Below are 15,794 nucleotides of genomic sequence, written 5' to 3'. Positions count from 1 at the left end.
CTGATGAGGTTACTCTGTCAAGAGTCTACCTATGTTTAGTCATGCAATACTTACGGTTATTAAGCTTGTCTATTTGCTGTTCCATAACGCGAATTCGTTCCCGTAATGCTTTATTGTCCAAAGCAAGCTGTTCTCGTGCATTATGTGCTTCGGTTTTGAAATCGTTCGCCACACGTACCGTCATCAACAAATCAGACTGGAATCGTTCCCATTCGTCGCTTTCTTGTCTTCTTAAACTAATCTCTTGGTTTAATTCATCAGTCTTTTCTGCGAGCAGTCGTTCTGTATCGCCCAGATGCCGTTGGGTTTCAGATAATAATGCTTCCAGCTGGGCCTTGTCTTCAGTAAGGCATTTATTTTGAACCTGAAAGGTGAAATTGATCAACTAAATTGGCTGAAATAATTATCCCAAAAAAACTCACCTGTAATTCACTCACATTTTCTTGTAGTTGCTGGTAATCACTAACTATTTTAACCTTCTCTTGTTTAATTGTCTCGTGTTTATATTCTAAATCAGAAATAACACATTTGGCATTATTCCTAACAACTTTACACTCTTCACTCATTCGTGCTAGTTGGTCTTTAAGTTTTTGTATCTCACACTGACTAATTGATACTTGCTCCTGAAGCGAGGCCACCTGAATTTCAAGAGTGTCTTTTTCTTTTCTGGCAGTATCTAAAAGTTCTCCCAGATCAGACTTATCGCCCAATAAACGGTCTTGTTCATATTCTTCAATTTTTGCTCGCGCGTTTTCTAATAAAGTTGTCAAACGACTAATTTCGATTTGTTTCACTGAACTGTCTTCTTTGGATTGTAACAGTTGCGCATCAATTTCAGTTCTTTCAGCATTCGTTGCATCGATAGTAGATTCGAGTACGCCGATTCGCTCATACAGTCTTAATTTCTCATTACTTGTATCTTCAAAGACATCTTTGAGTTCATTTAGTTCTGAATTCAAATCCTCTTGCTTCAACATAAGACTTTCTCTCTCCTCTTGAGCATTTTTCAATAGCTCAACCAATTTTTGTTCTCGTTCTGTGGAAACACCATCCTGTTGATTGGGTTCGCGCAGTAAAAGTGTCTGCAGAGTTCCGATTTGTGTTCGGGAATCTTCAAGTTTTTCGGTCTGCCTACAAAGGGATTGAAAAATAACGTCTTTTTCCTCTACTAGTCTTTCATTGTCGCTTTGGAGCTCTATTATTTGAGATTGTAAATCAGCAAGTTCTTGAAGTGTAGCCTGCAGCTCTTCATTTGTCGAGTAGTGCGTCTCCTCCATCTGTAAAAAACATATGAATATAGAACTCCAAATAAATAAACATAGATACTACAAGATAAAACAAAAATGATCAGTAAATTTTAAATGGCAGTGTGATATACGTCGACCAGTTGCTGTGCCGATCGGGTCGAATACTACGCGCAGTGAACAGTGTCTAAACGCTAAACTTAGAAATTTTCGCATAAAACGAGTAGATTCAGTTCAATTACTTTCGAATCGGATATAAGAACGTCGGAACACAGCACTTGGGCCAGGCTCTATATTGATCTAATCTCTATAATGACTCTTATCGAAAAGATGCTATGCGCTTTTCATGATATTGGAGGCGCTTTTGACAATACCGTGAAATGGGGCGAATAGAAACAGTCTGCGATACATCTTGCAGTGTACAAAAAATACTATAATGTATAGAATGAATATAAAAGTTTTAAAACATGGATCTTGCCTCCCTTCATTAAGGGTGTAACGTCCATTTTGATAAAATAAGTAATTCATTGTTTTATTAAACAAATGTTGCATGTTTCTATTCACCCCGCAATGGGGCGAATAGAAACACTCGCCAATAAAATACGTTTTCCTTGTTCTGATAAAAAAAATTAAGTTTTAATTTGAAGAAAACAGAACAATTGCATCATATTTATTGATATAAGAGGCAAGAAAACGATATAAAATACCAAAATAATGGAAATGTTCGGTTTATTACTTTGTGTTTGTTATCTTATGAATGAATATGTTCTATTAGAGTCCTTATTAAGAACAGAAGGACTCGGGGTTGGGTCAAGCATTTCCACCGGTCTGGCATCTTCCGGTGTTTCATCTAGGACACGACATCCGGGAACATTTTGTCTTGGTGGAACTGAAACCTTGATTCATATCTCTCGGGTCAGTTCATGTCGAGCATTATGCAGCAGATAAATCCGACTTTCATCACGTTTTTGGAAACTAGCGTGGTTGTCTACTGGATTGAAGTCTAAAGGTAACGTCCGATTTATCACAGAGTAGTGGATTTTATATTTCGTAACCGCTTGACAAGGAAACAGTTTTTTTTTGCGTAGAATCTCAACAGCAACAGGCGGAACGAATACGTTTTTGGACTTTTTTGTTGGTAAGTCCTGACCACGATGGGCTGAAAATTTACAAAACATGTTCCAGACATCATTTTACATATAAAACATTATAGCATTTCTCAAATCCACATGTTTTGGTACAAAAAATAGCCGCTACGGCGTTGTTTCTATCCGCCCCGTTAATCTGAGAACCGTGAGTTTTCCATGAAACATAGGTAACGTGGTGATGAATACCTTACGGCAATCCTTGAATTCACCGTAAAAACTTGAAATGCTTAACTACCGAGTATATCACACGAACAAGTTCTAAGTGAAGCAGAATGGCTTCCACAGGCAAAGTTTTTTGGTACTCGGAGACGTTCAGAATTTTAGCCCCCATTTTGCATTTTTTTAAGCAAACCGACAGTAGTGCAGCTAACCCAAAAATGGGTTTGCAGGACTTGTTTACTATTGAACTATCCAAGAAAATATTCTTTGCATGTTTTTTAAATGTAATCGAAGACTCAAAATCGCATTTTTCAAGTTCGGAAGTTTTGTTTCTATTCGCTCCACTGTGTCTATTCGTCCATTCGTCTATTCGTCCATTTGACGCAGAATCGGTATTTTCGTCGATTAATTGAATTTTTGAGCCGGTTTTCTACGTGTGATCTTTTACTGAATCGATTCTTCGGCGGTCAGATCGTTTTTTTTTTCACACCTAAACAATAAATCTGTGTACGAAGGATTGAAAATAAACAGTGATTGCATTTATTGTTGCCAACGTAATCTGATCTGGAACATTTGTCAATTTTTTACCGAGTTGCCCATGATTGAAGAATGGGCTAATATTCTGTAGACATGAAATCGAGAAAAACGCATTTTAAATGTTTTTGTAGGTTCAAAAAATTGTGAACGTCCATGCAACTATATTCATGAGTTTTTTACCTCTTACATATGATGAACCTTGTCGTTGAGTTGGAATAGAAAAATCCGCCGTCAAATTACATCCGTGAAATATTGCATACGATGTGAAATATACCATGTACGGTTTGTAATCAAAATGACTTTAACCTGAATCAACCCAAAATTCTTCGTGAATATTTGACCTTTTTTTTAACTTTAAATAGCTACTGCGTTCATCTGCAAAACTAAACTAACTTGATGTGATTTTCTCTGTCAAGCGACATATATTGGTGTTCATAAAAATATTGCCAAATGATGGAAATTTCATTTTAAGTCGAGAAATGTTCAATGTGTCAAATGTGTCCATTGGGCTGATTCGGGTTAAGCTACCGTCGTGGGGGATTTGACATGCGGGGCTACTTTGGACATTTCAGTTTTATTAAGTTTTTCAGTTCGAATCGTCAATCAGTTCGGACGTGTTTTCAAGTCGCTCCCGACATCCCGCGTACTAAGCTATTCTTTGTTTATTATTGTTTGTTTTTCGGTCTTGTGTCGGATGTACCCGGAAGTTTCATGCAACTTGTGTTGGAATACCGGTGGCCCGTAGCTCTGTCCGCATTGAAAAAGTCGACCAACTTACGGTAGATCCAACTTCGTTTTTGCTTCCGTGCTGCGAGAAATGCCAATCATTAGTCTCTACGACATTTGAAGTGAAAACGCTAGCAAGGTAACAAAAGCTGATTTTAGAGCAGCAAAAAGTATTGGTCGAGGCCAACAAACGCATTGCTGCCGATGTAAGCAAACTTAATGTAATGGGTGCGCTGATTTGCCATATGGAACAACAAATCAAAGAAACTATGTCAGTGGTCAACCTCAACACAACAACAAAAGTTGAAAATGCTGTGTCAACATTATCGCGGGACATCGAAGCCGCTAACAATACGAAATCGAATGATCTTGTGGATATAAAAAAACTCCTTGACGACCCTCTTCAACATTTCTTCTTAGGCAACGAGGGATCGTATCGATAAGTATGTAACCGATCTTACAGACGACTTAGAAAGGGAGTTGAAGCGCATTGCTAAAGAAGTGCACGCCCTGATCTCTGTCGCAGTAAATATGGCAGCACACTGCACTGAAAACAGCTCGGCTCTATCGCACACCGCAGAGGAAGCGTCTAATCTGCTAAAGGAGAATGTTTTATCTGAAGTGAAATCTCTCGGTAATACGATATTGAACCTATACTGCCGTGAGATGACATTGTGACGTAGATCCAAGTGATCAGTTTTTCAGTACGGCCCAAAAACGAAAGAATTCTTCGTCACTTTTGTATGGAAATGTGTGCCAACGTCACTTTGTTTTTTTTTTTTTTGATTTTATGCAACGTACGAATAAGTAACAACGAGAAGGAAGATACCAAAAGATAGGTTTTCGAATAATGAACATTTTGGCATGAAAAACTCATATTCGAGAAAGTGGCACTTACGTCACTTTTTTATCTCACGGCAGTATAGCACCAATTGAAAAGCGCTGTCAATCAGAATAATAAAGCTCCACCTGGAACACTTCTAAGTTTGCAAGCCGAACTTCATGCAGAAAATGCTGACTAATCAGGATGGCGCCTCATAGGCAGTAAAAGAATTTGGAAACCGGATTGGACCGACTATGACGAACGAAAAAAGCGTCGGGTGAAGCAGCAAAAGAATGCAGAAGCTGCCAGGAAACGAAGGCTTACCTTAACTATACCAATAACAATACTCACAACAATAACAACAACAACCGAAACAACAACGTTAACAACAACCGCAACACCAATAACAACAACTACAACAATAAAAACAACAATGATCGCAACAAAAACAACAGCAACAATAACAACAACAACATTAACAACTACAACAATAATAACATCAACAATAGCAACTATAACAACAATCAGAATTACAATCGCAACCTCAATAAAAACTACAACCAACTACCGCCTGACCGTGTGCTTCTCGCTGCAGCGAAGTTCCAATTTTCCCGACCTTCACCCAATCTTCAGTTTATTCCTTTCCAACGTGGTGAAGTACTGAATCCGTACCCGGCAAGTTATGAATCATCCTCCTTCACACCTGCTGCCTCAACGCGCCCGTTCAACATGACGACTCCTTGGACATCTTCAGCTGTAGCGTGTCCTTACCATCTGGCTGATAGCCACAACAATAACAACAATTTTAGATCAACAGGTTTCCCATGTGATGGATGTTATGGTTTCTAAGTTAACATTCATTTATCACTTCAATACGATCATCAATAGAGCCAACAGTATGCTAAGTCTTATAAAAGGGTTCAGTTATCATTTCGTAGACCCGTACACTATAAAAACTTTTTTTGTTACATATGTTAGATCTATTTTAGAATACTGTTCGGAAAATTTGCTAGGAAAACAAAACTTTTATGCTCCTACACGCTCATTAAAAACGCGAAAAATTTTTGTATTAAATTCTTATAGAACAGAATATGCCATGTATGATAAGTCTTTTCAATAAATATTGTGAAGTTATTGATTTAACGATGTCGCGAAATGCTCTTAGAAAAAATTTGAACACTAGAATGACATAACATTATTTGTGATTTTAGCAATAGTTTTTAAGATGTAGTCTACTATGATTGACGCAAATTAACAAACAAACTATTTAAATCCGTGCGGTAGTAAATTATAGTTACTGAAACTTTTGTTCTTAAATCGTTGTTTTCGCTGACCATTGTCGACCATTAAGTCGATAACTTAATCAAAAAACTATTTCTTTTTCACATTTGGCTATCCGTTCTATTAGTTTTGGATAAAAGGTTGTTATTTTTGGAAAAAAATATTGGAAGGCAGCCAATTCTTTGTTAGCTATCTTACAAGATTATGGTACATATCTACCGAAAAGCCAATAATTAACGGAAATATACTATAATTTCAGGTATACATTCAAGGGCCATCTTTCGAAAAGTTCCAGGGATAGTAAAATAGTTTCGGGCACCCATCCAAGGGAATGTCTCAACGATGTTAAAACCGGAGGCATGTCCGTCGCGGACATTACAAATAGCCCAAATGCAGCCGGCAGATCATCTACAACAAGCTCTTCGATTCGCATCAAAGAAAACCAAAGAATTGGCCTGAAATAGCTCCTTATGTTTTAACTTTTAAAAAGGAGTATAGGGTAGGGAACGGCTTAAGCAGTGGCGCCTATTTCAACCAGTCGAAGAAAACAGGGTTCAAACTCCTGAATTTTGATCAATATCGACAATTTCAATGATGGAAACAAAAACTTTGATTGTCTAGCTGTCTTACGAATATAAGAAATACCGTTAATCACAAAGAAATCTGTGCACAAACAATAATCGAAACAAATCGACCTATATTGCAGCCATTCAGGAGCTACTTCGGGTGCTGAAAAAAAACGCCTGCGAACAGATAGTTCGGGGTGATTGGAATAGTGTTCCCCGATTGGTAACTTTTATTGATTATTGTTAAAGTTCGCTAACTTTGTTTCACAATCTGAAATTCTGAAAACACATTTCGAGTATTTCGTCTCAATACACAGGCGGTTCCTAAAGCTGCTTAGAACGTGTTCCCTACACGAATTCAGTTAAAAAAATATATTTTTGTACAGAGGCATTCCATGAAAAATAGGTAAAAAAGTATTTTTCGGCATGTCATTTCCGATTTCGCTGAAACTTTTCACAGTTGTTCCTTTTTGATAAAAAGGTCATTTCATGATATCAGTTCTTCATGTAGACTCGCGACTGCTGCCTCAAAAGTGCCTAAATGTCTACATCAGAAAAACGGTTTGTTTGATTGAAATGGTGTCTTCAGCAAAGTTGTACGTAATATCATTGCGGTTCTAGAAAAAATATATACACTGTAGAAATGTTTTTTTCTGTGCCAAATTTCCAGAATTGTCACAAAACATTAAATATCTCAAAAAGTACCTTTTTTAAAAATCTAATTTTTTACACATTGAAGTTGATAATATGCACTACTATCTGTCAAAATTTGGTGATGGGAAAATGGAAAACAAAAAAGTTATGAACGTTTGAGTATTTTGACATTTTCACTCTGAACTTTTTTTGAGTGCATTTTCTAGCTTTCTAACACATTGAAAATTTATCACTAAGAGCATGAAACCAATCCAGCGCGCTGTTTTTGTACCATAATCGAACATTTTTACACTGGCACTGTTGAAATTGAATATGCGTAACTCACCGGGGAACTCTGCTATTGGAAGGTTTAATATAAAATAAAAATAAAAATGACCTTATTACCAAAAGGAACAACTGGGAAAAGTTTCAGCGAGTTTGGAAACGGTCGATCAGGATCGATGTTCGAAGTAGCATGGAATGACTTTATAAAGTTCTATCGATTTTTTAAACTGTCTAAAGTAGCCCCAAAATGAACGAACAAACATCTTTTTAAATGCTATATGATTTTCTTTTCATATCTCAACCAATTCATCTGAAATACTTCATGACTGTTACATACATATAACTCATAGTATCAATGAGTTTTATTTACTATAATAAAAATTACAAAATTACACAAAGTTGAAAAACTGGGAAAAAGTGTCGAAAGAAGCTCCGCACGACGGTACTACAGTCCCTATATTAACAGTCTGGCGGACTCCGGTATCGGAGCCAATCTAACCGGAGCCAAAACATGACAGTCCAGCAAAGTTCAAACTTGGGGCAAGTATTGAGACCGCGATGTACCAAAAGTTATCAAAATAATTTCAACTATTTCAATATTAATACAGAGACTATATCATAATCTGATCTGGAGGGATGAAAAAATAAAAGACGGCAAACGAGTCTACAAAACATAGTTGAAATTATATTTGAGGATTGTTATTAGCTGTTTGATTTCCGGTTATATTACAAAGCAACAGTTTACATAAGACAAGTTTCCACGTTACAATAATTTGAACAAAAATTCCAACACTTCCAACTATTTTGATCATATCATCCTGTTGCCAGATCGCGCGATGTTCTATCAACCAGACTGTAAATATAAAGACTGTAGACAGTACTTAAAACAGTATGAAAGCACAAGTGAAGATGAGTAGGACGACGAGACAAATGTTCACCCCGATCTGAATATCTTATATATCTTAAATTGTAAATGTTTATAACAGAAGGAAACAGTTACAATATTCTACACTACACTTTTATTTCACTTCACTTTTTAATTCTATCACTTTTCACTTTTCACTTATCACTTGCAAATGCGCATTTCAACGTTGACATAGAGCGTTCTTCAGTGCTTAGATGGACTGCTGAGGAAATAGCGAACCTTTTAAATTTTTATAGCTAAATAGGTGAAGGAATTGAAAAAAATTTTAAGTCAGAGAATGTAAACAACTTGAGTTAGGTAGAGGATCGTGCGGCCTGGTGATCCATGCCTTGTCGGGGAATTTTAAGTAGACATTTGAAAAGCCATGAGAAGTGATTACCTTGATCTCTGTTAAGAAAAGTAGCTGGGTTTTTGATAGTTCGATCCGTAACATCCCCTTGGAAATTAGATGTCGCAGAAAGTTTGGAAATTTTCAAACAAAACCCAACACACAATCACAATCTACTGTACTAAACTAAATCAAACTTTCTCGGACTTTTATAAATATTGCGATGCTCTTTCACTACTTCACAGAACAGATATGCAACAAAAGAATTAAAAACGCGACCAAATCTCTTTATTGTAAGTATCGACATCTAGCGGTGGAGAGAACGTCCCTCTTCTAGGTTGAGGGGCTTGACGGTTTTGCAATTAGTAATATCTGGTTTAAATTCGCGAAATAACATACTCTTTTCGTTTATGTATTATACAAGATATATCCAGTATAATAAGGCCAAATGATAGTTGCAAAACACCTCAAACGTTCTTTGAAAAGACTTTGATGGGCTTTTCGGTTGTAATCAAAATAAGGAAGCAATAAAACTTAACCTAATGACATTGCATGACAATTGTAAAATGATTTTAAAAGTCTATAAAGCTCATTAGATTCTTTCATTGTAACGGCCGTAATAAGACGAAGTTGGATGTTAAGGACAATGATTGGGTGGAATGTTTGAGTCATTTAACACTTTGATAAAAGGTCAGATTGATTGATATCGTCTTTTACGGGTTAAGCAATTTTAATTGACTATTGTGACAACTAAGACATGCTTTCTACTGAGGTGCCGAGAGGGCTCAGTAAAGGAATTTGGTAAAATAATCAAAAGATTACGTTGCCAACTTTCACAAAGCCAACTCTCAACCAATAGTTAAATATATATTATTTTCATTGTTCAAATAAAATAATTAATCCAATTTCCTTTTTCCTTTTTTTTCAAATGCGAGAAAACTCAAGAATGAGAACAAACGAAGCAATTACCCTGAGGAATACAATTAAACAAAGGTCGATGAAAAAATGATCAAAGGTCACAAACATAAAACAGGGTAAGTGAAAGATTGAAGCACAGCAGGTATGTGAACAAGCAAATAAGGTTATCATTGTTATTATTACTATTTATCAAATGTGTTATCTGACAAGAGTTTTAAATAATAATTTTTTTTTAAATATATGTGCGGTTGAGAGGGGCTGCCTTGAGAGACCCTGGACGGAAACCGGCATACGTGACAAATATTACATAGCTACCATATATTACAAATGAACGAAATTTATTAACATCAACCACAGATACATATATTCTATTTTTTCTTTTCATGCACCTTTCTGCAACTACTATCACTGTTCCCTTCGACTATCCCCTATTTTCAAGCTTGTCTTACTATCCGGCATTCCAACGCAGAATTTATTTGACCTCTCGGGTTACTATGCTGCGATGCCAAATCTTAATCTCTTCTCTGGTACAGCATGGAAAGTGTTTAAGCACTGGAGACTTGGCCCTGCGGCCCCCTTCTGCACCCAAAAATGAAAAAAATGAAAATGACATCTAGCGGTGAAGAGAACGCATTTTACACTTAAAATTTTATTTAACTTATACCATTCATACCCGCTCTCGTGGTGAAGGAATTATTTCGGTCCAATCTTAACTTGATTTTGATAGATTTAAAAATTGTCATTGAAACAAAAAAAAATAGATTTTTGTTGCATGTTCAAACTATTGGAGCGAATTGTTCAAACGATGCACTGTAAAATCAATGTAGGATAGAACAGCGAAAAACGAATGCGAAGGCGTAGGCTAGGATTTACATTACAAATACATTGTTTTTACTGTTCATCTGTGGATGAGTTCCAGTTATTCCTCTGAGCATTTGGACATAGTTTCATGTACAAGACTAGGAATCGACAACATTTTTCAAATTATCATATTCCATGTACCTTTCCTGTATAATTTTGCAAATTACATAAAAGCATTCAATATTTTGCGCGACCTAATCTTATGTCCGGTTGAGTTATTTTTTGGCCTGGGACTACGTCTTTCTTCACTATAGCTATAGCTCTCACAGAACCAGACTTCCTGAAATCTCGCTCGTACAAAAAAGAGACAATGCGCTTTGCGCTACAAGTCTCGTTTCTCATTCAGTCGTTTTGTGCTGTGCGCCACATGCGAGCGAGAGAACTTGCAATACGTACGAGCCATGTCTCGTCGCATGGAATTTCTTTTGCGACGTACACGAAGATATCTCGTCTCTCAACGTAACGAGCGCGGTGCATGGGCGTTGCGCACACGAGACAGCTTGCGCGCGAATTCTCGTGAGCTCGTCTCGCGAGCTAGTTTCACGTATTGCTTTGCGCTGATGGCGCAAGGAAGAAATTGATTTTGCCCAGAGGGATGAAGGCAGGAGATTTTATGTGATTTATTATTTACGGTGTTATAGGAGCTTGCGTCAGAGCACCGTTTGAATAATGAATGGTGTGTAAACTAATTCATTTGTTTATCAATTCATATGTTGATTAATCCGACTTTTGTTAACAATAATGAAGAACGTTTTGTTACCATATTTATATATTATTATTTTCTTTGCGAACGGTATAAAAATGCATGGTATTTTTAACTGAAACAAATATATTAGATGCAGAGTGTTATGTTGCTTAACGTGGAGATGCTGTGAGTTTCTGTCGTCATTTAAGATGTCATTGACTATTATATAATAGAAACCATTCCAAAGAAAATCATATTCAGTTTTGTACTTAAAAGATTAGATGTGATTTTTAATTCGAGTACAAGCCTTTCGGGAGTTAAAAATAACAGAACCACTAAACCAATATAATCAATTTTATATTTTTCAATACATGTTGGGGGTAAAGGTGTTGCAAATCAGATATATGATTCTAAAGCCACATTAACTCTAGTGCGACTATATATACTCGTATTTATAGTAATCTGATCTTTTTTTGCTGTTAGGGGAATATTAATTTGTGCAACGATGTGAACTTTTGTAATAATCTTAGTAATATTGTTTTATGAAATTTTCCAACTAATGCACCTCCAGAAGGGTCTGAGGGCTCATACTGTATCGAAGACACAAATCTTTGAGTAACTGTGGGAGACGCGTTGTTCGAATCATGTCGCTGATACATGATGCTTTCGATACCGGAGACGAAAATGCAATTCAATGCTACGGTGTTATATTATCTAGTAAATATATGTTTTATAATGTGCAACATGGAATTTATGAATGAATTTCAACCATTTCAACGTTCGATTCGTCAAATGCGGAGTGTTAATCCTAGAAAGATAGTCTGCGTCAATTTGAGTCCTGAGTGTTATCATGCCGAATGTCCTATCATCATCGAATATCTACCATTTTTGATTTGGCTGAATCTCAGCACACGTACCTGACTTAACAAACTGAATATTTTTCGCGGGCGGGCAATTTTTTCAGACTCACGAGAATTTTTTAAAAGAACATAAGTATTTTGGTATATGTTCGATTCAAAGCATTGTAGCTCAGAATCCTTCAGTTGTATGAAATAAACTGTCTGAGAATGAATTGCAGGGAACTAATAATGCTTACAAAAAAAAAATACACCGCAATAAAACCCTTTTTTGGTCAAAATAAATTATAAACAAACACCTTATCTTAATTGACGAACAGAAATTAAGAGTTAATTTTTTTCTCATTTTCTTTTCGAAGAAATCCGAAGTTATAACAAAATTTCTGGTTTAAATTTCAGGATGGTGGAATAAAATGTAAATATTTTTATTGAAGGTAAACTTTTATAAAAAAAAATCAAATTAAACATTTTGCAAAACATTCATGCTCTCATGATTTTGGGTGGAGGCGGGCATCGCACTTTTTGGACTAAAATGTCTATCTAAATAACTTATTTTGAGAAAAAAAGAACTAAGAAATCCGATTTTGTAACCCTTTCCCGTTCACATGATTTAAAAATACTTTCGGATTAATTTAAGCAAAATACTTTGTAGACCAATTAAAGTGAGTGTAAAATATTGCATTTTGAAGAAAAAAGTTAAATTTGAAATGGTGCTTCAGAGCATATTTAAGCACAGCAGGGACTTTTTTATTCATGACTCAAAATTTTATCCCTAATATTTAACTATTTGAAGTATTTATTAAAAATGATTTAAAAACGGAAGAAAACCAGATGTAATTTTCCAAGAAAAAAATAAAGTTTATGATTTTAAGAGGTTTTATTAAACATTTTCAATCAAAAAGTTCGACTAGCTTTTGTTGTCGAAGCATTTGTTTATAAGGTTTAGCATCTTAGATAAGGTATAAGGTTTAGACATCTTAGAATCGTCGGAACATTACAGAAAAAGTTATGGACAAAAAACTAATTTTGAGGGGTGTTTTCCTTTCATTCAGTACTCGGTTGGATACAACTAGAAACAGTTGAACTCTTATGAGTAATACATTTCTTTTGACAAACTTTCAAATGCATACAGTCTGGTTTGCTACTATCTGCAACCTTCGCAGAAATATGGACTCAAAATATGGTTATTTTCAGCAAAAAAACTAGAAATATCTTTACAACAAATAAAAATAGCAAACCAATATATTCAACAAAAATGCAAGGTTTAGCAGAATGAACAAAATCTTAGAACATTTTGAATTGTTTCGACGATTACAGAAAAAGTTATGGCCGAAAAATTAATTTTGAGGAGTGTTCCTCGTAAAACTCTGCTTCGTCATATCAGACGTACAGTTAGAAGATTACAGTGTTCAACAATTCTTTTTCTTATATATTTTCCTTCAACTTTGCTGAAGAAAGCAATGTGGTATTTTGAAAATTAGAAAAAATAGTTTTTTTATCTAACTACTAGGGGGATTGATCAAAAAACCGAAAACGCCAAAAGAAAGGCCTTGTTATATGGAATAAACTTGCTGAAGACACTGGGTACATACAATCAATATTTCACAGTCGAATCTAAAACGATCACGGTTTTTCGAGTTTAGACCACTGTGGGTTTCTTTGAAAAAAATTTACTATTTAACTTTATTTTTTGCTAACCAAGATCAAGTGTTCATTAATAATTCACTCTGGCCCAAAAAGTTTAAAAAAATACACAGTTTGCCAAGTCAAACACGAGTGCAAAGTTCCATTTAAATCGAATAAAATTGACTTTTCCTGAACAGAACAGCACAAAATAAGTATTACTTTGAGCCTGGTACACGAGAAAGTCTCACGAGCTCTGGCGCACGAGCTGTATCATGTATGTACAGTACAGGCGTCTCGCTCAATTCGTAGTGTGACGAAACATCGCTTGCGCATCGCAATCCGAACCGAGAGAGAAGCGAAAGAGCAACCTGCAAATCGCATGTGACGTTCCCAAGTAACAAAACTGGTTTTATCAAAGTTTTATAGCGCTGTTTTAGCTGTATTAAGCGCTATAAAACTTTGATAAAACCAATATTGTTACTAGGGTTGTCTCGTCTCGTCGCACGTACATGGAAATTCTACGAGCGAGAGAAAGATTTCTCTCGTCGCTTGAGAAAAAAGCACGTGCACAGGAAGTCTGCACAGAACTGTACCGAATTCAATAATTAAATGTCGTTGGATAGCTAAAACATACAAGGTTTTTATAAAATGATCATCAGCATTTTTTATAACATGGAGAAAATTACGAAAAAGTTTCAAGGTCGAATTTTCTCATACACGTTCCAAACGATTGGCGCATTTTCCTAGCACAGATATCAAAAAGGTAGATGAAACGATTCCAAGCGTTGATTCAATAAACATTAGGAGTGGGCGAAACGGCTCTCTCGCGGCTCTGAACCGCTCACTCACCGTTCTGAACCGACTCGTATGAACGGCTCATGGTTCACAATGATACACGAGCGTTGACAGTTCGTGTTTTCTCGGCAAACTTCGGGTTCGCGCGAACCCATCAGTTCTGGTGCGCTCAAAGAACCGTGTCTCTTTTTCGTGAGCCGTTCGTCCTTTCGCTCTTTTCTAAGAACCGGTTCATATGAGCGGCTCATGAGCCGTTCGGCCATCCCTAATAAACATATACTTTGCTGCCAGCTGCTAGATGAGAGTGTTCTTAATTTAATTCGCCCATTCTGTATTCGAAAGGTTAAGCGGACGGTTCTTTCTGGAGCAGTAAAAAACCGGGTGGTAGCAAATGTAGATTGTTTATAAAAACGCCATCGAGCCGAATTCCTCATTCATTTATCGACCGGCAAAGCAGACGGTTCTTCCTGGGGCAACAGAAAGCGGGTGGTGGCAAATGAGCCGTTGCGAACCAGAGTGGTCTATGTGCCATCGAGCAAATTGTTCAGGAGAAGCAATTTTCGAAACATCTCTGAATAAAATTCTGTTCAACGGATTCTTTCAAACAAAATGTTCTAATATAAAGGTTATGAAGTGGTTTAACATTGGGATACATAAAATCAACAGTTTCTTTGCGAAATCGGTGATTTTATCTCACCAATGTACATAGACCACTCTGACTTCATATATATATATATTCACTGGAATCCTCGAATCGTTGCGGAACAGAGTGGTCTATGTACACAAACCTGGTAAAAGACAAAGAAAAAGACGGTAACTCGTATAAAATGGCTAGTGTCACAGGTTATATGTTACATATAGCATGTCACATGTAAGATGTCACGTGTAACATTACATGTAACACAAAATGTCATCACATAATATTTTACATGTTACATTTTTCGTGTTACATTACGTGTAACATGTTACATATTACGTGTGACATGTACAGAACAAACGACATGTTACTTATCACATGTAATATGCTGCATGTTACGTGTTACATGATAGTATTACACCGATTTATGTACATAGACCACTCTGTTCCGAAACAGAATGGCCATTCTGATTCGGACGCAATTTCAACATAGTATAAATCACCTTTAAAGTTTAATTTTTTGAAATATTTTTGATCTCCCAAGTACAGTTTTTTTTTGTGAAGATGCGGAATATGCAAAAAACTCATTTTCGAAAAAAATGGTCATTAGACCACTCTGGTTCGCAACGTCTCAAACGTTGGTCGCTTATTAAAGCGCACACCATCGAACCGAACTGCTCCTTCTTTTATTGACTTTTAAAGCGGACGGTTCTTCCTGGAGCAACAGAGAGTAGGTAGCGGCAAATATTGTCGCTTATAA

At 36.3% G+C, this 15,794-nt stretch overlaps 1 protein-coding gene across 11 annotated transcripts in view; it reads right to left on the bottom strand.

The window, feature by feature from the left end:
• Positions 1-15,794, bottom strand: part of LOC129732573 (cytospin-A-like) — a 234,334-nt gene that overhangs the window by 40,317 nt on the left and 178,223 nt on the right. For all 11 annotated transcript variants that reach the window (XM_055693555.1, XM_055693554.1, XM_055693550.1 and 8 more), the window contains 2 exons: positions 423-1,277; positions 55-364 (listed from right to left, as the gene is read on the bottom strand). In XM_055693555.1, coding sequence (XP_055549530.1) covers positions 55-364; positions 423-1,277 — 1,165 coding nt within the window. The remainder of the gene's footprint in view (positions 1-54; positions 365-422; positions 1,278-15,794) is intronic.

The sequence above is a fragment of the Wyeomyia smithii genome, chromosome 3 (assembly GCF_029784165.1).
Source record: "Wyeomyia smithii strain HCP4-BCI-WySm-NY-G18 chromosome 3, ASM2978416v1, whole genome shotgun sequence".
Taxonomy (NCBI): Eukaryota; Metazoa; Arthropoda; class Insecta; order Diptera; family Culicidae; genus Wyeomyia; species Wyeomyia smithii.
The sequence above is the reverse complement of the archived record's forward strand: the minus strand, read 5'-3'. Positions and strand labels throughout refer to the sequence as shown.